A 22,633-nucleotide genomic window follows, 5' to 3' on the forward strand; every position below is an offset into this window, starting at 1 on the left:
TCGCTCGCTCTCCCGCTCTCCTTCGCTCGCTCTCGCTCTCCTTCGCTCGCTCTCGCTCTCCTTCGCTCGCTCTCGCTCTCGCTCTCCTTCGCTCGCTCTCGCTCTCCTTCTCTCGCTCTCCTTCGCTCGCTCTCGCTCTCCTTCGCTCGCTCTCCTTCGCTCGCTCTCGCTCTCCTTCGCTCGCTCTCGCTCTCCTTCGCTCGCTCTCGCTCTCGCTCTCCTTCGCTCGCTCTCGCTCTCCTTCGCTCGCTCTCGCTCTCCTTCGCTCGCTCTCGCTCTCCTTCGCTCGCTCTCCTTCGCTCGCGCTCGCTCTCCTTCGCTCGCTCTCCTTCGCTCGCTCTCCTTCGCTCGCTCTCCTTCGCTCGCTCTCCTTCGCTCGCTCTCCTTCGCTCGCTCTCCTTCGCTCGCTCTCCTTCGCTCGCTCTCTCGCTCTCCCGCCTTCGCTCGCTCTCTCGCTCTCCCGCCTTCGCTCGCTCTCTCGCTCTCCCGCCTTCGCTCGCTCTCTCGCTCTCCCGCCTTCGCTCGCTCTCTCGCTCTCGCTCTCCCGCCTTCGCTCGCTCTCGCTCTCCCGCCTTCGCTCGCTCTCGCTCTCCTTCGCTCGCTCTCGCTCTCCTTCGCTCGCTCTCGCTCTCCTTCGCTCGCTCTCGCTCTCCTTCGCTCGCTCTCTCCTTCGCTCGCTCTCTCCTTCGCTCGCTCTCCTTCGCTCGCTCTCCTTCGCTCGCTCTCGCTCTCCTTCGCTCGCTCTCGCTCTCCTTCGCTCGCTCTCGCTCTCCTTCGCTCGCTCTCGCTCTCCTTCGCTCGCTCTCGCTCTCCTTCGCTCGCTCTCGCTCGCTCTCGCTCGCTCTCGCTCGCGCTCGCTCTCGCTCTCCTTCGCTCGCTCTCGCTCTCCTTCGCTCGCCCGCCTTCGCTCGCTCTCCCGCCTTCGCTCGCTCTCGCTCTCCTTCGCTCGCCCGCCTTCGCTCGCTCTCCCGCCTTCGCTCGCTCTCGCTCTCCCGCCTTCGCTCGCTCTCCCGCCTTCGCTCTCGCTCTCGCTCTCCCGCCTTCGCTCGCTCTCGCTCTCGCTCTCCCGCCTTCGCTCGCTCTCGCTCTCGCTCTCCCGCCTTCGCTCGCTCTCGCTCTCGCTCTCCCGCCTTCGCTCGCTCTCGCTCTCGCTCTCCCGCCTTCGCTCGCTCTCGCTCTCGCTCTCCCGCCTTCGCTCGCTCTCGCTCTCGCTCTCCCGCCTTCGCTCGCTCTCGCTCTCGCTCTCCCGCTCTCGCTCTCCCGCCTTCGCTCGCTCTCGCTCTCCGGCCTTCACTCGCTCTCGCTCTCCCGCCTTCGCTCGCTCTCCCGCTCTCCTTCGCTCGCTCTCGCTCTCCTTCTCTCGCTCGCTCGCCTTCGCTCGCTCTCGCTCGCTCTCGCTCTCCTTCTCTCGCTCGCTCGCCTTCGCTCGCTCTCGCTCGCTCTCCTTCGCTCGCGCTCGCTCGCCTTCGCTCGCTCTCGCTCGCCTTCGCTCGCTCTCGCTCGCTCTCCTTCGCTCGCTCTCGCTCGCTCTCCTTCGCTCGCTCTCGCTCGCTCTCCTTCGCTCGCTCTCGCTCGCTCTCCTTCGCTCGCTCTCGCTCGCTCTCCTTCGCTCGCTCTCGCTCTCCCGCCTTCGCTCGCTCTCCCGCTCTCCTTCGCTCGCTCTCGCTCTCCCGCCTTCGCTCGCTCTCCCGCTCTCCTTCGCTCGCTCTCGCTCTCCTTCGCTCGCTCTCGCTCTCCTTCGCTCGCTCTCGCTCTCCTTCGCTCGCTCTCCTTCGCTCGCTCTCCTTCGCTCGCTCTCGCTCTCCTTCGCTCGCTCTCGCTCTCCTTCGCTCGCTCTCGCTCTCCTTCGCTCGCTCTCGCTCTCCTTCGCTCGCTCTCCTTCGCTCGCTCTCGCTCTCCTTCGCTCGCTCTCGCTCTCCTTCGCTCGCTCTCCTTCGCTCGCTCTCGCTCTCCTTCGCTCGCTCTCGCTCTCCTTCGCTCGCTCTCGCTCTCCTTCGCTCGCTCTCGCTCGCTCTCCTTCGCTCGCTCTCGCTCTCCCGCCTTCGCTCGCTCTCCCGCTCTCCTTCGCTCGCTCTCGCTCTCCTTCGCTCGCTCTCGCTCTCCTTCGCTCGCTCTCGCTCTCCTTCGCTCGCTCTCCTTCGCTCGCTCTCGCTCTCCTTCGCTCGCTCTCGCTCTCCTTCGCTCGCTCTCGCTCTCCTTCGCTCGCTCTCGCTCTCCTTCGCTCGCTCTCCTTCGCTCGCTCTCGCTCTCCTTCGCTCGCTCTCCTTCGCTCGCTCTCGCTCTCCTTCGCTCGCTCTCGCTCTCCTTCGCTCGCTCTCGCTCTCCTTCGCTCGCTCTCGCTCTCCTTCGCTCGCTCTCCCGCCTTCGCTCGCTCTCGCTCTCCCGCTCTCGCTCTCCCGCCTTCGCTCGCTCTCGCTCTCCCGCTCTCCTTCGCTCGCTTTCGCTCGCTCTCGCTCTCCCGCCTTCGCTTGCTCTCGCTCTCCCGCCTTCGCTCGCTCTCGCTCTCCCGCCTTCGCTCGCTCTCGCTCTCCCGCTCTCCTTCGCTCGCTCTCGCTCTCCCGCTCTCCTTCGCTCGCTCTCGCTCTCCCGCCTTCGCTCGCTCTCCCGCTCTCCTTCGCTCGCTCTCGCTCTCCCGCTCTCCTTCGCTCGCTCTCGCTCTCCCGCTCTCCTTCGCTCGCTCTCGCTCTCCCGCCTTCGCTCGCTCTCCCGCTCTCCTTCGCTCGCTCTCGCTCTCCCGCCTTCGCTCGCTCTCCCGCTCTCCTTCGCTCGCTCTCGCTCTCCTTCGCTCGCTCTCGCTCTCCTTCGCTCGCTCTCGCTCTCCTTCGCTCGCTCTCCTTCGCTCGCTCTCCTTCGCTCGCTCTCGCTCTCCTTCGCTCGCTCTCGCTCTCCTTCGCTCGCTCTCGCTCTCCTTCGCTCGCTCTCGCTCTCCTTCGCTCGCTCTCGCTCTCCTTCGCTCGCTCTCGCTCTCCTTCGCTCGCTCTCGCTCTCCTCTCGCTCTCGCTCTCGCTCTCCGCTCGCGCTCGCTCTCCTTCGCTCGCTCTCCTTCGCTCGCTCTCCTTCGCTCGCTCTCCTTCGCTCGCTCTCGCTCTCCTTCGCTCGCTCTCCTTCGCTCGCTCTCGCTCTCCTTCGCTCGCTCTCGCTCGCTCTCGCTCTCCTTCGCTCGCTCTCGCTCTCCCGCCTTCGCTCGCTCTCCTTCGCTCGCTCTCGCTCTCCCGCCTTCGCTCGCTCTCCCGCTCTCCTTCGCTCGCTCTCGCTCTCCCGCCTTCGCTCGCTCTCCCGCTCTCCTTCGCTCGCTCTCGCTCTCCCGCCTTCGCTCGCTCTCCCGCTCTCCTTCGCTCGCTCTCCCGCCTTCGCTCGCTCTCCCGCTCTCCTTCGCTCGCTCTCGCTCTCCTTCGCTCGCTCTCGCTCTCCTTCGCTCGCTCTCGCTCTCCTTCGCTCGCTCTCCTTCGCTCGCTCTCCTTCGCTCGCTCTCCTTCGCTCGCTCTCCTTCGCTCGCTCTCCTTCGCTCGCTCTCCTTCGCTCGCTCTCGCTCTCCTTCGCTCGCTCTCCTTCGCTCGCTCTCCTTCGCTCGCTCTCCTTCGCTCGCTCTCGCTCTCCTTCGCTCGCTCTCGCTCGCTCTCGCTCTCCTTCGCTCGCTCTCGCTCTCCCGCCTTCGCTCGCTCTCCTTCGCTCGCTCTCGCTCTCCCGCCTTCGCTCGCTCTCCCGCTCTCCTTCGCTCGCTCTCGCTCTCCCGCCTTCGCTCGCTCTCCCGCTCTCCTTCGCTCGCTCTCCCGCCTTCGCTCGCTCTCCCGCTCTCCTTCGCTCGCTCTCGCTCTCCTTCGCTCGCTCTCGCTCTCCTTCGCTCGCTCTCGCTCTCCTTCGCTCGCTCTCGCTCTCCTTCGCTCGCTCTCGCTCTCCTTCGCTCGCTCTCCTTCGCTCGCTCTCCTTCGCTCGCTCTCGCTCTCCTTCGCTCGCTCTCCTTCGCTCGCTCTCGCTCTCCTTCGCTCGCTCTCGCTCTCCTTCGCTCGCTCTCGCTCTCCTTCGCTCGCTCTCGCTCTCCTTCGCTCGCTCTCGCTCTCCTTCGCTCGCTCTCGCTCTCTTTCGCTCGCTCTCGCTCTCCTCTCGCTCTCGCTCTCCGCTCGCGCTCGCTCTCCTTCGCTCGCTCTCCTTCGCTCGCTCTCCTTCGCTCGCTCTCCTTCGCTCGCTCTCCTTCGCTCGCTCTCCTTCGCTCGCTCTCGCTCTCCTTCGCTCGCTCTCGCTCTCCTTCGCTCGCTCTCGCTCTCCCGCCTTCGCTCGCTCTCCTTCGCTCGCTCTCGCTCTCCCGCCTTCGCTCGCTCTCCTTCGCTCGCTCTCCTTCGCTCGCTCTCCTTCGCTCGCTCTCCTTCGCTCGCTCGCCTTCGCTCGCTCGCCTTCGCTCGCTCGCCTTCGCTCGCTCTCCTTCGCTCGCTCTCCTTCGCTCGCTCGCCTTCGCTCGCTCGCCTTCGCTCGCTCGCCTTCGCTCGCTCTCGCTCTCCCGCCTTCGCTCGCTCTCGCTCTCCCGCCTTCGCTCGCTCTCGCTCTCTTGCCTTCGCTCGCTCTCGCTCTCTTGCCTTCGCTCGCTCTCGCTCTCTTGCCTTCGCTCGCTCTCGCTCTCTTGCCTTCGCTCGCTCTCGCTCTCTTGCCTTCGCTCGCTCTCGCTCTCCTTCGCTCGCTCTCGCTCTCCCGCCTTCGCTCGCTCTCGCTCTCTTGCCTTCGCTCGCTCTCGCTCTCTTGCCTTCGCTCGCTCTCGCTCTCTTGCCTTCGCTCGCTCTCGCTCTCCTTCGCTCGCTCTCGCTCTCCTTCGCTCGCTCTCGCTCTCCTTCGCTCGCTCTCGCTCTCCCGCCTTCGCTCGCTCTCCTTCGCTCGCTCTCGCTCTCCCGCCTTCGCTCGCTCTCCTTCGCTCGCTCTCCTTCGCTCGCTCTCCTTCGCTCGCTCGCCTTCGCTCGCTCGCCTTCGCTCGCTCTCGCTCTCCCGCCTTCGCTCGCTCTCGCTCTCCCGCCTTCGCTCGCTCTCGCTCTCCCGCCTTCGCTCGCTCTCGCTCTCTTGCCTTCGCTCGCTCTCGCTCTCTTGCCTTCGCTCGCTCTCGCTCTCCTTCGCTCGCTCTCGCTCTCCTTCGCTCGCTCTCGCTCTCCTTCGCTCGCTCTCGCTCTCCTTCGCTCGCTCTCGCTCTCCTTCGCTCGCTCTCGCTCTCCTTCGCTCGCTCTCGCTCTCCTTCGCTCGCTCTCGCTCTCCTTCGCTCGCTCTCGCTCTCGCTCTCCTTCGCTCGCTCTCCTTCGCTCGCTCTCGCTCTCCTTCGCTCGCTCTCGCTCTCCTTCGCTCGCTCTCGCTCTCCTTCGCTCGCTCTCGCTCTCCTTCGCTCGCTCTCGCTCTCCTTCGCTCGCTCTCGCTCTCCTTCGCTCGCTCTCGCTCGCTCTCGCTCTCCTTCGCTCGCGCTCGCTCTCCTTCGCTCGCTCTCCTTCGCTCGCTCTCCTTCGCTCGCTCTCGCTCTCCTTCGCTCGCTCTCCTTCGCTCGCTCTCGCTCTCCTTCGCTCGCTCTCCTTCGCTCGCTCTCGCTCTCTCGCTCTCGCTCTCCTTTGCTCTCTCTCGCTCTCGCTCTCCTTCGCTCGCTCTCCCGCCTTCGCTCGCTCTCGCTCTCCCGCTCTCGCTCTCCCGCCTTCGCTCGCTCTCGCTCTCGCTCTCCCGCCTTCGCCCGCTCTCGCTCGCGCTCTCGCTCTCGCTCGCGCTCTCGCTCTCCCGCCTTCGCTCGCTCTCGCTCGCTCTCCCGCTCTCGCTCTCCCGCCTTCGCTCGCTCTCGCTCGCTCTCCCGCTCTCGCTCTCCCGCCTTCGCTCGCTCTCGCTCTCTCTCGCTCTCCCGCCTTCGCTCGCTCTCCCGCCTTCGCTCGCTCTCCCGCTCTCTCTCGCTCTCCCGCCTTCGCTCGCTCTCCTTCGCTCGCTCTCCCGCCTTCGCTCGCTCTCCTTCGCTCGCTCTCCCGCCTTCGCTCGCTCTCCTTCGCTCGCTCTCCCGCCTTCGCTCGCTCTCCCGCTCTCGCTCGCTCTCGCTCTCCTTCGCTCGCTCTCTCGCTCTCGCTCTCCTTCTCTCGCTCTCGCTCTCCCGCCTTCTCTCGCTCTCTCGCTCTCTCGCTCTCGCTCTCTCGCTCTCTCGCTCTCGCTCTCCTTCGCTCGCTCTCCTTCGCTCGCTCTCCTTCGCTCGCTCTCCTTCGCTCGCTCGCTCTCCGCTCGCTCTCCTTCGCTCGCTCGCTCTCACTCTCCTTCCACCTTGCCTGTGTGTGCCCGGGCTGAGACAGCTTCTGGGCAGACACACACAAACACAGCCTCCCCGGAGCACTTCACAGGCCTTCAAAAGACCATTCGTATGTTAATGAGGCTTTGTCACCTCTTAGCCCCCCCTGCAGCCCCCCTCTGACTACGAAGGGAAAAGCTCGGGCCCAACAGAGCAGCAGTCTGAATCGCGCTGCCGCAGGGGTGTTTGCTGACACTGTAAAAAAAATATTTTTTTAAACACAGCTACATGTCTGCAAGGTCCGCGGGCCGCCAGAAAAGGCTTGCCGGGCCGCTGACGGCCCGCGGGCCATACTAAGAGTACCCGTGCCGTAGAGGTTTTTTCTATATTGTTTAATGAGATACTTCTCGCTTGTAGTTGGAAAATCTGAGGGAAACTGCCTCTGCTGGGAGAGTTCTAGAGGGTGCTAACAGCTGATTGGCTGCATTAAACACTTGGTCCTTTAAAAAAAGAAAAGACACATAGACTATTTAAAACATGGCTCAGGGCCATTGTAGCCTATGGCATTATTTACGTACTGCTTGATTGTTACCGTGCGACTCACATCTCGACGACTGGGAATGATTCAAGCATGTGAATCTATGAATTATAGCAATACTGAATAACTATCGTTACAGGTAAGTAACTTATTTTCTTACCCTTTTTTTGGAAATCAAGTCTTTTTAAAGGAGGTGTGGGGCGCTTGGGTACAATTCTGTCCTGTCGGAATGCAGAATTGAATAAACACAAGTCTGCATGCACATTAAGGCCCATCTGAAAACTACAATATTGGCTTACTCTGTACTTGTTTCTCCTTCAGTTCATTCATGGTGGGCACACGGCAAAGATCTCAGACTTCTCCTGGAATCCTAACGAGCCTTGGGTGATCTGTTCTGTATCAGAAGACAACATCATGCAAGTTTGGCAGATGGTGAGTGGAAGTCATGAGTTGGGTTAACTTTGGCCATTCGGCTGCAGAGGCGAAAAACCACTAGGTGAGAGGAGTTTAAAGCAACGTATGGATGGGAAGGGTTTTAATCAATTTATTCAGCGTTGACAAAGAACCTGTTCACTGACTGCAAAGAATATGAACAGCTGATAGATTATTCAGGGCATGTCCCATTAGAACATCTCATGATCGGAGGTTTCAGGCTCTCCACTTTTATTTTCTCTCCAGGCTGAGAACATCTACAATGATGAAGACCCAGAGGGCAGCGTGGATCCTGAAGGACAGGGCTCATAGATGCTCCCAATCCTTTGACAGTCTCATCCGCCTGCTTCCTGACCTACGGTTTTATTTCACATGGGTTTTGAAATTTGCAATATTTGTGATCAGTCATTTTCTGACACAAGCACCTAGGACAGAGATCAGTCATCTAGGCTTTCTGTACTTACACAAGTGTCTATGCTGTTCACACCCAGAAAGCATCATACTAGGCCCACTTTTGCTTTTATTCATTATTTTATCGTTCTATTTTTATTGCAGCTGGGTCTCGTTTTAATGCTCTGCAACTCTTATTTTAAATATTTGCTCTGCAAGTATGTTGGGTCGACATATAACCCTTTGATGTATGAGGGTTTTTTTGTTTTGCCTGAGCCCTTGGTAAGATGGGCAAGGCAAGCGTCTTTAAGCAATGAGTGTGTAACATTCTTTATGTTCGGTTGGCTGTTCGTATTCCATAGTGTGGTTTGTGCGAAAGGAGTGAATGCCGTCCTCCTCATAAACTTCCTTGTGCCTATCCAGTGGGATTTTGTATCCTGTCTGACATGCTGCATCTCTTCAAGCAGATTTTTTCCTTCTTTGTCTAACCACATTGCTGTGTCTCTGGGCCCGTTGTTGCCCTATGTGTGCAAGTGGCCTTGCTGTCCTCTTGTTTGTAGGAGCGCAATTGTGTGGACTCTTGCTGTCTAGTGGGTTTGTGTGTGTCTTTTTCTTTGCTGCACCATATAAGCGTGAGTACTTTTACACACGGCGATCAGTAAAACTCTTATGCACATCAACCAGTAAAGTGCACTTCTAGTTGATGTGGCTTTTACTGATGAAACTAGTTTCTTTTGCTTTTCAGATGATCCTTTGTCTCCCAGTCACTGGTGATTACCAATCTTTGTGTTTTTTCACGATATTGTTTTTCCTTTCTGTGAAATGGTTTTTAAGAAGAAACAAAAACAAAATCTTGGGACCACCAGGTTTGTTAGACTTGTGCTCATAGTCCCCTCCTTTGTACATGCTCCATCCACTCAGTCTGAAGATATTGGAGTAAGAGTAGTGCATGAGGGTAGTGGGATGTAGTCTGGAACCACAAATGAGATGTGCATATATTTAAGAAACACCATACCAGACCACTTTCCAGCAGGGTGCCTGTTTGTGTAGCTATCTGTCCTGCACCTGAGAGGGAAAGTCTGTTCTAAGTACTATTGACAGAATAAATTGTTTTTTTACATAAATTAAAAAGTCTCCACAGTTTGTGTATTTTTGGGAGAAGTATTGAGTGAGCTACTGGATTTTATTTTGCCATGTTTTGGTTTTTGAGTCCGTAGCAGCATCAACCTTTGGAGTAAGGGAATCTACGGGTGCCAATTTTGTTACATCCTCTTCTGCAACATTAGATATTTAAAAATGTCACATTCTTTAAATAGTTTATTTTCAAGTGCGGAATGATTCAACACATTAATATCTCAAGGAGACTGATGCGAGAAAGCAGTTGTTACAGGTAAGTTACTTTCTGTGAGTTGGCTACCCCGCAAAAGGTTTCTGTGTTTGACATACTAAGGTGAATGATCTGATTCCATCTGTATAGACGGAACTGTGTGAAGTTTTCATTTGGACTGCTGTCTTACTTTATGAAGGAAGGACAAGTGTAAATTAAAATACTAAGAGAGCCAAGACATATTTGAGATTGATAAGTCTTACTCAATGAAGTCAAGGGATGGTCCAACATGCCACTAGACTTCTTCCTCTTCAAATGAGAGAAATGGAAATAATCTCTTCCCAATTTTCCAAAATCAGGAGGCCCCTGTAGTAGTGCTACCCACAGAAGAGGAAAAAAGAATATGAATAAGACGGTACAAAGGTCTGCAAGGAGAAAAAAAAAACTCTGCAGAATCAACAAAAGTGTTCAAGAAAGCTTTGTTTTGACTTGAACTCTGTCTCAAATGTAACATCAAATTCCATTCCATCTATAAATATTGAAACGGCGGAGGGGTTCCCTACAGAGGATAGAACAATATTAGCGCCCTCCTCTTCCCCTTTCTGGACCTTTTCTTGGAGTTGCACCTAAACCCTCAAGGAGAAAATGTTTAGACCATATCTGCCTTTTGTCCTGTAATGAAGATCCCCACCCCCATTCCCTCCTATTTTGAATGATTTGGCTAGAAGGTTTACTTTCAGAGTGGGAGATAATGTTGTGTGTAATACTGTGAGAGGGGGTATTGGGGAAGTTGTGTTTTGTAATGTAATATGTGCCTTTAACTCTCAAATTCCACACCATTTTTGATCAGGAGATTTACCTGAATAGGTGCTTTGCTGCTTTGCTGATATCCTCGACCTTAATTTGGTACAGAGTAGTGATCTTATTTTGGTGTCAATTCTCGATCATGGAATCGGGAAGCACGCAACAACGCCCATTGAGACGGTAGGGGCTGCAGCCCTGCTGCTCTGCCGTGCACGAACATTATCCAGCAACCTGCCAGAAGTCGATGCACACTGCAGATGTTTACACTCTGGCTAGACCTGCGATAAATAACTTTGCTATCAACGTACTTGCTGAGCAGAACCCACAAAAAAGGTATTTATTTACCCCACTCGCTTGCACACATTTTTGAAAATGGCTGGGGCCATAAAACTGTAGTAATCCCATCCTGTACCTTCTTTGCTCACGAGGCTCCGCAATTTAACTCACTCACACAAGACCTCCACAACAGAGATGACTCCCTCCAGCAAGCTAGGGACTGGGCTTGCTCAAATAGAAACTGAAACTGCACTTCCCTGTTCTCAAAGCAAAAACAACAAACAGAGGACTACCTATCCATCTTCCCTATTTGGTGGCCATTTTAGACTGGCCTCTCTCTCTCTCTTTGGCGGCCATCATGCACTAGTCATTCTCACTATCTGACCATTCCCTAAGACCTTTAGATAGCACACTTTACATAGCTCTGTATTTAAACCCTCATGTGATTAAGAGTCTGCCTTTTATTGCAGTACTATACCTCTACTTGTATTTTGTACATTTTTTGTAACCTGCACACACCTCACTTTTCTCACTGCTAAGGTACAGATCGCTACCTCAAATATTTCTGGCTGCTCGCTAGTGTCATTTTTGCCTCATGCAGCTTTTTGGTTGCACCGGTATTTTGTTTCAGTATATCATTAGTATCATTCTTTTATTTGTTTATTGTACAGTTTTGTAAGCTGCACCTATTTCACTTTTTTATTCCTGGAATGCACCGATTGATACCTCATATTTTCATGTGTATTTTTGTACATTGTGTAAGCTGTACCGTTTGCTACCTCATATTTTTTTGTATATCTTTGTACACTGTTTAAGCTGCACCCATTTCATTGTTTGTCTTTGGATTGCACAGATTGCTACCTCTATATTCTGGTTATTTTTGCTACTCACTAATGTCACTTGTGTTCCATCAAACTTACTGTTTGCATTGTTTTTTGCACATGTGTATCACTATCGCTCACCTTCCCATACCCACCTATACCGCCATCCCAACACGGAGCCCATCGGCAAGCACACATAAAAAATCAATTACCCACCCGCACTCACCAAAAAAGCCGCTTAACGCTTTAAACACAACTTCCTGAGGTCCCACCCTGAAACTCCCTTTGTCGACACCTACTTCTCACTGGTCAATGGATCCCTGAACATCGATATCATCTTCCACACCACTTGCAGAGCTCAATGGAGAAAAACGTTCCTCACCTTACTCACTGTCTCCACCACCAGGAAATCCGCTCATGGCCTAACTCTCTCCATCACACCATCCCAACTCTTCCTAGGCCGAACCACCATTACTATCTACAATAACGGGATTGTCCTAATTCAATCCACAGACAGGAACCTGGAACTACTAGACAACCTGTTCCCCACTTTCAAAGAGCACCTCTCCAATCCTCGGACTTCCACTCACATCCCATCCAGTAATATCACTCCGGACTTCACAGCCACCACCCACAACCCTTCTAACCTAGCTCAGCACCAGAACGATACACACCTCACCTCTTACCCCAGCACACTAGTCACTCACTCACCTGCTGTAACCACCCCACACTCAATCACAGACACAAATCCCTCCCCCCTCATACACCAGCCGCCCGCCCACCCCCAACCCCAACCCTGGGACCCGCACTCATACCACTCCCACTCCCTCCACCCCTGGGACCCGCAATCATACTACTCCCACTCCTCTCCCCCCTGACATCACAGCCCCCACCCACAACCCCTCCAACCTAGTTCAGCACCAGAACGACACGCATAATGACAAATCCCACCCTTTATCCCCTCCCACTCAGTCCTCACTACCACCCTCTAACCGCGTAGAGCACACCACATCTATTAACTTAACTCCCCCTCCCCACAACAGGACCAGCACCAATCCCTTTTCCCCCTCCCACTCTCAGCCCCCACTACCCTACCTGCTCCCCCATCACCACTAACTTACACTCAACCCCCACCCGTCTCTCTCCGCCTGCCACAAATGCCCTCACCGACACCTCCAACCTCCTCCCTACGTCATCCACACCCATCCCTCCAAACCACCCTCCTCTCTAACACCAACCAGTACACCGACACCACGGAGCCCTGCTCTAACACCAACCCTCCCCTCCCACCCCACCCGCACGCTCATTTTCAGGTCAGTCACGCACCCTTGATGCCCATCCCCGACACCAAGGCTTATCCCACGCTGGACAAGATTATGTTCACCCTCCTCCAGCTCAAAGAAGACATTCACACCATCAAGGAAGACATGCACACCATCAAAGAACGACTCTGTACACTCCCCAGACACCCCTCACCCACCACCACCCCCCCTCCCAACTTGCCCCCCACCCTTCTGGATGACTCACCCACTCTACACCCCCCACACTTGACCGCGATCCATATCCTCAATCGTAACAACCGCCCCTGCCGATCACGCAACGCTCTTTCAGACCTCGACACAATCACCCTCCTCCGCTCCTACAGCACAGCTCCCCTAAACAACACAACCGCCACACACCTATCCATTCCCACGATACATTCAAATCCCTGTAGACCCCCACACTAAACAGAATCTTTGTCCCTGATAACCTTAGGAAAGTCCCCCTCTCACTAGTACCCTCTACTACCCTTGACACACCCCGTCTCAAATGCACTCTCCTCAACTGCAGATCGGCCTCTAGACACTCCTCCGCTGATCTCATCTTAACATTGGACCTTGACCTAATCATTTTAACTGAAACCTGGCTAACCGAATCTTCTACCCCTATAATGGACATTCTGGTTCCCCCCAACTACCACATCATCAGACTTGACAGGTCTGGCAAGATAGGTGGTGGAATCGTATGCATATACAGGTACAACCTCTCTGTTCTGAAAGTCACCGCACCTTCCCTACCCTCCCCTGTGAATACATCTGCCTCGATATTATCAGTGAGGGCAAACCGATATGCTCTCTTCACGGCATCTACCACCCACCCAGGGACAACCTCACCTTCGCCCAACAAATCATGGATATGATCTCAACCAATTCCGGACGACAGCTCACCCCAATATACCTTGGTGACTTCAACCTCCACTGGAACGATCACAATGATGCGGTTGTAAATAGTCTTCAAATTTCCTCAACGCCCTTGACCTCAAACAATTATGCAACAGCCCGACCCACGAGAAAGGCTCTATCCTCGACCTTATCATCTCAAAAGAGGACGCTATCCAACTTGAGTCTATCCAACCCTGTGACTGGTCAGATTTATTATTTATTGTCACTTTCTTCATCAATGAAAAGGTCAAATTCAACACTGTGCATTCCTTCAAGCCTAAAGTATGGAAAAGAGACCTGAAAAAACTCAACACAAACTCCCTACCCCCTAGCAGCTGCGACCTCCTACGCCCTCCTACCGGTGCCACGGACGTCCAATACTTGACGGACCACTATCTCAACACCATGACTTCAATAATTAATGAGGTTGCACCCTTGCAGCTAAAAAGAGCCTCTGCTAAAATATCCAATCCATGGTACGACGGGAGTCTCAATGAGATTAGACGAGCCATGCGAATGGCAGAGCGCACCTGGAGATCATCTCCCTCTGCACTGCACCTAAAAACCCTAAAGGAAAAGAGAAACGCCTACTTCAGGAAAATAAAGCGCTCAATCGGACTTCTTCAGCCTCCAACTCGATCAAGCAAAAAACTGCCCGAGAAAACAGTTTGAGCTAATCAGAACTCAATCCAAGGAACAACCCCAACCTCTCAGCACTAGGCGCGAAGCACCCTCCTGTGAAGACTTTGCTGCTTTCTTTATCCAAAAAACTGACAACATAAAGAGTGATCTCCTCATTGACGCAAACCTCTACTCCAAACCCCACTGCATAGCACCCAATGATCTAAAAAACAATGCTACATGGTCATCCTTTGACACCTACTCTGAAGAGGAAATTGGCAAACTGCTCAGCACCTTGAAACCTTCCCATCACCTCACGGACCGCCTCCCTGCTAACGCTGTCAAAGACTTCACCCCTTAGCTCCTTCCACTCTGGACTAAAATTATCAACAGCTCACTTCAACAAGGAATCATCCCTGACTCCCTCAAAGTTGGACAAGTCACACCTTTACTAAAGAAACCTACAGCGGACCCATCGGATCTAAACAATTACCGTCCTATTACCAATATTCCCACTCTCGCCAAACTCCTGGAAAAATGCGCACAACTACAATTGACCAAACACATTGATCAGTTTGATTTCCTCAACCCTCATCAATCAGGCTTCCGAGCAGGACACAGTACAGAAACTGCTATGACTCACATAATAGACGACGCCCTTCAAATCCTAGATCAAAACAAGCATTTGCAACGCAATAGGTCTCGCATTTTTTTTTAGAGTTCGGTATATTGGCGTTGTAAATCTTTTTTACTTATGTGTTTTGTAGTGGATGGATTAATGGCAATTGTTGGTTTTACAATGAATCTAAAAGGAAGCGTGTTGATTGTGGGTTCTGGTGTATGAGGCTTAATGGGATACAGTTTAAAAAAAATACTGGATTTCTTTTAGTAAATGGATACTATGCTCTTATTAAGGGCACAACGAGATTGCTTTATTATATACAGGGAAATGCCGGGTATGGATATATTGAATCCAAGAGAATAGGAGTCACCTGATGATTTTATTTGTGGGTATTTAATAATGTTAAGCAGTATGATGGTGGAATTAGACTATGCTTTTAACACCACAGTGAGTGGCTGCTATGAATTTTATAGGATTACCACAATGAATCCACAACGAGCAGAATAATGATCAAATTTGCTGTATGTAACTGGTAGGTCTGTGCACAAACCAATGAAACAGCCTGAGGTTCTAATGCTGGGATGAGCATGGAGGCAGATCCCTGGGTGCGGACACAGACTGGGGATGCACTGGACCCATAGGCATGGGGAGCAGAGACACAGTGAGACAATGTGAGCTGAAGCAGACACAGGATTACAGGTTATGAGGGCAGCGATCCCATGCAGTGGACACATATTGGGGGCACAGAGAGGAACCACAAACAAAAGGGGGTGCATTTGTGGGGTGGACACATATAGGGGCATAGTGTATCAACCAGGCATAAGGTAAGAAGGAGGATAAAAGCCCATCCAGGTACAGAGGTTGGGACACCATTCAGTGGACACACAGTGGGAGTGACGACGACTGGTGAGTGCAGGCATATTGCAGGGAGGCAGGGATACGGTGGGCACATACGACTGAGGATGAGCAGATAATAGGCAGAGGACATGGAGGCTGGTGGTAAAAGACAGAATGGGGATGAACGTGCAGTGGGTCATATACATATGGCATACAGGAAGCAGGTGAAGGGTGATTATACACTGGCGGAATGGGTACAGTGAAAGGGGGAGAACCGACAACAGATGTATTAAGAGTTTGACCAGATTCTGTAGAACGGATCTTGGAAGCAGTTAACCCACGCAGTGGATAGACACCTGGGGCACAGTAGGCGATTGGGCAAAGAAAGGACATTGTAAAAGAGAAAATCAGGACTGGTCAATTGCATTCTGAATGAAATGGAGTCATCATGTAAATCTACCTCATCAGTAAGGACTTTGAGGGTTGAGCCATGCCAAGTTTCTACAATATCCACCTGAAACATATTTACATGCGTTACTGAAAATGAGAATCAGAATGGGTCTGTAGTCTGACTCTTATCAACCTGCAATGGATGACCCTGATTTATACAAGATTAGAAATCTTCATCACTATGCCTCTACAAGAGGAATAGCCATTTTCTTTAGGCTAATAATCATATTCAAAATTCTACTTACTTTTATTTTTTTTTAATTATGCTCTAGCTAGGAAGGCATGTTTTATTGTTATGAATTTAATGACTAGATTATTGTCTTATTAAAAACACAAACATTTTGAGAAGACAAGCTGCCTGCAGAGAGTGCTGGTTATACCTTCCTCAAGTGCCACACTCTGCTCACCATTGATGGAAAAGTACCTGAACCCTGGAACTAAAAGGGATCTAGTGTATGGCAACTCTACAGATGGTTTATTTCATAAAGGTGAGTTTTTAACATACCTCACTGGTTTGAGAGCCTGCTTCAGAGAAATTAGCATACTTTAGAGCGCGAAAGTTTCGAACACCAGTGGGGCTGACTAAGACCCTACTTTAAAGGGTAATGCAAATTTGGCTGTGATAATACTGCACCAAAAAATGTGATACAATATTACAACACTAGAGTGATATTTGGATGCATGAACGAGATACATTATAAATAACACACGTTTAGCACCATTCCAAATTACTCAGTCTTGGAGCCCGGGCAATGTTGCAATTCAATTTGGACCAGCATTGACCTAGCACAAATTGTTTGAGAAAACACATGTGGAGTAAGTAATTTGCACAACACTTGTAATCCGGTTTAGGAGCAAGTGTTCAATTATGTGTGGTTTGGGATTAACCTGAGTCAATGACCGAGGTCCTAAAGCTTTCATTTTTCAGAAGTGTAAAATAGGAATTCAACTGCTTGAGAATAACACTTTATTTTCCAAAAGATAATTATGTTCTATGCACATTATACATTACTGATATGTGAGTTAACTCAACATCTGTTTTCTTTTAGCTAAGCGTACTTGTCACAATAGCCAAATCCACAGAAATCCGTGCCATAAAATAAAGATTTACTGAGAATTACTATGCTTCTGGGATATTTTATTTTAATCCGAAGCACCAAATCAACACATCTTTTTGGAAAGCTCTGGGGGTAGTTAAATTCAACGCAATTATTAAAAAGTGCAAAAAGCCCCACAATAGGCTAATTAAAATAATGTAGCAGAAAATATGCCTGAATGCTTTTCGAAATTAGTTATTTTCCAAAAACGTGTTGAAAAAAAATATGCTCCCAAATCTGGTTACACCCGATTCATGGGGCAGAATCTCTTTTAAAGGTGAGCTCGAGTGGTGTACATAGTCACTGCATTAGCTGCCTAATTTCTTCAAGTCATTTTCAGACAGACCTGGAGCTTTAGCCATCAGCGTGCTGCATGTGGTAAGTGTTGCTTTTTACATTGAACCACCTCAAAATCCCGGCATGCAACCCTGAACATGGATGATTTGGGATGCGGCCCGAGTGATTAACAGTGGCTGAGATTAATTCCAGCGTTCCATCAATCACTTTTTTATGCTGTAATATGATGTGGAACCCGACAATTAGGTCTCCGTAATAGGCACCTCCGACCCACAGTAGCACCAGCCGAGGGCTACTGAGAAATGTTTTGGGCACCAGCACGTAGTATTTTACAAACTACACACTTCACAAAAGTCCTACGTCACAGAATTATTGGTAGGGGCCACGACAAGGGGCGGTAATTTAAAAAGAAAATCACAATGACGTTGGAATGCAACTCTCCTGCGTTCAGCTTTAAAAGAAGGCTGCTTCTGTAAAGGAGGGGGGAAAAACACACACATTCTGTCTTCCTCTGCCAGGTTGATTTCTAGCAAACGTGTGCCGCTAGGCGCTCTGTAATGCAAACGGAGGTGAGTGTGGCTCAATTATCAGGACGGTTTCCTTTGGCCCAGGAGCCCCGGGTTCGAGTGTCAGCTGTTGTTCTTAATAGTGTGTGTACTGTGGCGTGATACTTAGTTCACCGGGTTTTGTGTGCACGGGACAACGCGGGTTCGAGTAGACTATCGGGCTAAATTTTAAAACACTCGTAATTTCAGGGGAACACATGCTTGTTCGTGTCTACCCGAATTTATGGGTCCACTTGCTCCACTTACCTCATTCATAGCGCTTATTCTCGAGTGGTGCACCTCAGCGGTGCCGGCACACACTGAACAAGCATCGTGGCACCTGTGCTCCACATCCGGGCCGGGGAGGAAACAGGGGGGGGGGGGGGGATCGGAGCGCGAGGGCTGCTTGTGCGTGCGCTGTTGCTGGATCTGCGGCTCGTGCACAGTGGCGGCGATGCAAACTTGAGGGGGCTCCTGTGATCCAGACGGTGTATGCCGATGAAGACAAGAGACCAGCGCAAAGTCACCACAATTGCTGGTAAGTGGGATATATCTACATTTAAAATATTTAAAGACTTGCATGTTGAATGCTGTGTTGTTTACGTGTACGTGAAAGTGAAACTGCATGCTTTTGCCTCGGGACAGGAGATGTGCACGTTGCTGGACGTGCGCGTTCACAAGCCACAATCTGCTCGTGGCCGGTCTGTGGTCGCTTCGCAGCCATCTCAATGACAATAGTTCTCGCTTGCGAGACCTAATGATACCTGCCTCCTCATCCTTCTTGATCTCTCTTCAGCATTCGACACCGTCAAACATGAGAATTTACTCTAACTTTTAAACACAAGAATGGGTCTATCTGGGACTGTTCTCAAGTGGTTCACTTCCTTCCTTCACAACAGGTCGCAGAAATTCAAGAGCAACAACCTGATGTCCGTGCCAATACCGGTATCGTTAGGCGTCCCCCAAGGATCCTCCCTATCCCCAACTTTGTTCAACCTAGTTATGGAACCTCTCACCACCTTGCTACAAGCATCCAATGTACTCTTTCACATGTACGCCGATGACACCCAACTATATCTCAAATTACAATCCCCCAAAGACATTGTACTCAACGATCAGAAGCACACAATCTTGGCTTGCCGATAATCATCTCAAACTCAATGCTCTGAAAACAGAGTTCCTTCTGATCTCACCTCCCGCGAAGATCTCTTCCACTCGACTTTGGCTTAAACACCTAACTGCACTCAATGTCCAACCCACCATCGTGGACTCAGCAAAATCTTTAGGCATAACACTCTACACCAATCTCAACATGCAGCAACATATCGGCATGGCAACTAAGGGAGCGAACTACCAAATCAATACCCTGAGGAGACTTAAACCCTTCCTCCCTGCCAAAGACTTCCAAACTGCAGTACAAGCACTAGTCATTCCCCGAATAGAATACGGCAGCATCGCTCTCTGCGGACACCCTCTAACTTCTACTGCACCCCTAAGAGCTTCTCTAAACGCTGCAGCGAGGCTCATCACTGGGTCAAAAAAACACTCGCATATCTCCCCTGACTTGAAATCCCTGAACTGGCTACTTTTTGAAGCCAGAATACATCTGAAAATCGCCTGCATGACACACAAGGCTGTACACCTAAGCTCACCCGGATACCTCACCCAGAAGCTAACAATCTCTGGCGGCACTAGAGGCACAAACAATCTTCTGCTAAAACCTCGAAGATTCCGGAAGGAAAAAACTTATAACCGCTCCTTCTCAGGAATGGCACCCAGGATCTGGAACTCACTCCCTCCTGAAACCAGGCTCATATTATCCATTCACACTCTTTAAGAAAGAAGTAAAAGCTATCCTCATGGCTAAATACACCTGAGCTCTTGACGTCTGTTTTCAAAGTCGCTGCACCAGTCGGTATTCTCTGTTGGATCCCTTCGATTATTTGTTTTACTTGTGTTTTTGATTTACCTGACTATCTATGCTTTCACTTATTTGTACCCCTTGCATTATTGATGTAACTGTTTTACTATGCTCACTCCTATGCCTTCCCCACCCCACTTATTACCTACAATTTCGCCATATCTAATGGCTTGTTTTGTATGCACTGTAAAGCGCTCTGATATCTGCAAAGATCTGGTTCGCGCTATATAAACTCTCAAAATAAAATAAATAAATGGAAGGAGCTGTGGGGCTTCAGTCACCTTTAGCTCCAAAGTGATACCTAATTGAGTGATCGTGAATAGCGATAAGTTGTGTTGCTGTGGTATTGATCTTTCATCGCAGGTGGAGAAGAATGTTGACATCTCCATACACCACTCCCACAGCCAGGATAATTATCTCTCTGACTCGCCCCTCGCAGACTCCTTCCTTCTTGACATGGGAAGAAAATTGCGGATCTCTTTTGGAAAAGGAGGTAGGGGAGTCTCACTGCTCCCTGGAAAAGTGGAAAATCAGTGCCAGTCCAGAGACTAGGAAGCAGGAAGATAGAGCTGGGTGGGGAGTGTTCTCAATTCTAATTGTCCTAGGGGGCTAAAATGTGAAAATTGCTCCTACTAATGGTTTCAGATTAATTTCTTGGAATGCAACTGGTATACTGTCTGTTAAAACATTGCACCATCTGAAAGGATTGGACGTAGATATACATGTATGCAAGAAACCTGGATGTTAAATAAGTACATTCATGGCTGTCTTTCAGATTCTTTTAGAAGGTGCATGTTGAGAGAAACACACACTCTAGAGAAAATGCTGATGGTTTTAAGAGAAGAACAAGCTTACCGACAATCTGCTGACATAGAAGCAGAAACAACACACAATGAATCAGCCTTGACCATGAAAAACAAGCACAAGCAAGGTGCACGTAATTCGATGTCTTCGGGGACATCAAAGGTATATTTCAGCTATTGGCTTTTGTTTCCCTATCATGGTCAATGTCCAGCCCTACAACATGTCTGCAAAGCTTGTGGTAAAGAGCCATTTCATAAATGTGTGCCGTGCCAAGGAAAAAACAAGTTACCCCCTCCCCAAAACCAAAAGGTAACATCAACTACAACTAGTGGAAACCAAGAGAAATCCATTGTGAAGTTTGTCATACAGAGGTTCTACAGCGTCACTATTTAGTACTAGTGAAGAAGATGGGTGTGCGCTGATATCTACCAAAAGACGGTGTGCACATGTGGGGTTAGCTGCATGTAAAGAAGATCGCAGAAAAACTCCCCGAACAGAGCAGCATTCTTCATGTGGACACTGCAAAAATCACATTGGAAGTGAATGGTCACCTGATAACCTTATCATGGACAGTGGTGCATCGATTATTATTATTCTAGTGGAAGCATTTAACAGCCCATTCCCTGTACCCTGCCTCAATCCGTCTGGCATGAAGGTATATACCTTGACCGCCTCTAAACAATTACAAAGCCAAAGGTTGTTAACAACGATGATCTAACACAAAGAAGTAAGTGCAGGCCACCATTCATGTTCTACAAGATACCTCGTCTAGCGCCTGCTTGCTCAGCTTTGCCACTGCTGCTGACCTTGGGTTGGTATTCCTCAGCTACAACCTCTGTGATCAGTCTGAGATCACAAGGCTGATTCCCTTCGTTATTCCATGGCCTGGGGAAACTCAAGAAAATGACATTGCAGCTTCATATCAATAAAGACATTTGCCCTGTTGCTCAGCTGCACAGTAGAGTTGCTTTTCATCTACAAGAAGCTGGAGAGAAAGAGTTGGTGACCCTTTCAAAACATGACATTGAGCGCTCCACAGGCCCCACGTCACATAGGTTTTACCTTTAGTAGTTGTACAGATATAGCACAGTACCAGAGCAGTGCACATTTGTGTTGATATGCGCAAAGCAATTGAGAGGGAGAGGCACCCTGGTCCACACCCAGAGGATTTGATGATACAGTTGAACAGAGCCAGTCTTTTCCCATCCTAACCTGTATAAAGGATACCATCAACTTGAGCTGGAAGAGAACTACAGGTATATTACTATTTATTTGACTCTTGTTGGTTTGTTCAGATATAAGCAACTCGGATTTGGAGTATCTTCAGCTCCCGAGATATTTCAGGAAGTTATTCTCTGAGTAATCCAACCTGTTACACATGCTTTCAATTACATTGACAACATACTGTTCTTTTGGGAAAACATAGAAAGAACATGAAAAAGCCCTTACCCAAGGGTTCCAGTTACTTGCTGATGCAGTTTTCACTCTGAATGCAGCAAAGTGTGAGTTTCTCTAAACCAAGTGTACTTATTTTGGCTGCATATACTCTGATGGGGGAATGAGGGCTAAAAGACTCCAGACTCCAACAAGGTGCAAGCACTGTCCAACCCCCTGCCTATGGATGTTACTAGCCTGCGATCCTTTCTAGTCATGGCCAGCTATTGTTCAAGATACGTTCTCAACTTTGCTACAGTGTGTGCCCCACTAAAAGACTTGACTAAGAAAAGTGTTGTGTTTCAGTGGTCTCCGAAATGTGACCAAAGTTTAAAGGAAATTAAACATGAGATTTAGAATGCAACTGAAATTACCTACTTCGACCCCAAGTTACATACCGAAATAACGGTTGATGTGAGGCTGGAGGCAATTCTTGTTCAACACAATGACCACTCGAATGGACGCATTGTGGTCTAGGCCAGTCGAAGCCTGTCTGAAACAGAATGCGCCTACTCTCAGTACTCTACATATAGTCTTGCCAGACCATGGATGCTTGTAAAGTCCTAATAGTGCAGTGCTCTTGGTGGTGGAGTTCTTGGTGGCCTGTGATGGGTGTCAGTATTGTGATCATTTCCTTCCAGTAAGCGTCTGCAATAGAGCAGGAGCTGGATATGTTAAAATCTGGAATTATGTGAAATCTTACTTTGGGTGAGAGAGCAACTTCTCCCACTACATTTTGTTGAAAGCCTGGCCAACCTCAACTTAACATTTTGCACCAAATCTAGCCAAGGGGTCTACATATTGAATGTGAATTGAACTAGTAAGCCAAGAATCCAACCTCTGTCCAGAACCTATGGTGTATAATATTTGGAGCAAAGGGTGAGTAGGTGGCTCTGTGTCATTTATATCCTAGATGGATTTTAGTGTTGCTGTGAGTAGACTTGCTCAGCCTCTTCTGATTCAGAATAAGTTCCTTGAGCAAGTAGTTTCTATAGAAAG

General features: G+C 50.6%; 1 protein-coding gene across 1 annotated transcript in view; it reads left to right on the forward strand.

Moving 5' to 3' along the window:
- The window catches only part of RBBP4 (RB binding protein 4, chromatin remodeling factor), a 92,196-nt gene extending 83,488 nt beyond the window's left edge, over positions 1-8,708 (forward strand). The window contains exons 11-12 of the mRNA XM_086955710.1: positions 7,077-7,187; positions 7,434-8,708. Of these exons, the coding sequence (XP_086811836.1) occupies positions 7,077-7,187; positions 7,434-7,499 (177 nt within the window). The 3' untranslated portion in view covers positions 7,500-8,708. The remainder of the gene's footprint in view (positions 1-7,076; positions 7,188-7,433) is intronic.
- The last annotated feature ends 13,925 nt before the right edge of the window (positions 8,709-22,633 follow it).

Source organism: Lissotriton vulgaris, chromosome 2_1 (assembly GCF_964263255.1).
Source record: "Lissotriton vulgaris chromosome 2_1, aLisVul1.2, whole genome shotgun sequence".
NCBI classification, from domain to species: Eukaryota; Metazoa; Chordata; class Amphibia; order Caudata; family Salamandridae; genus Lissotriton; species Lissotriton vulgaris.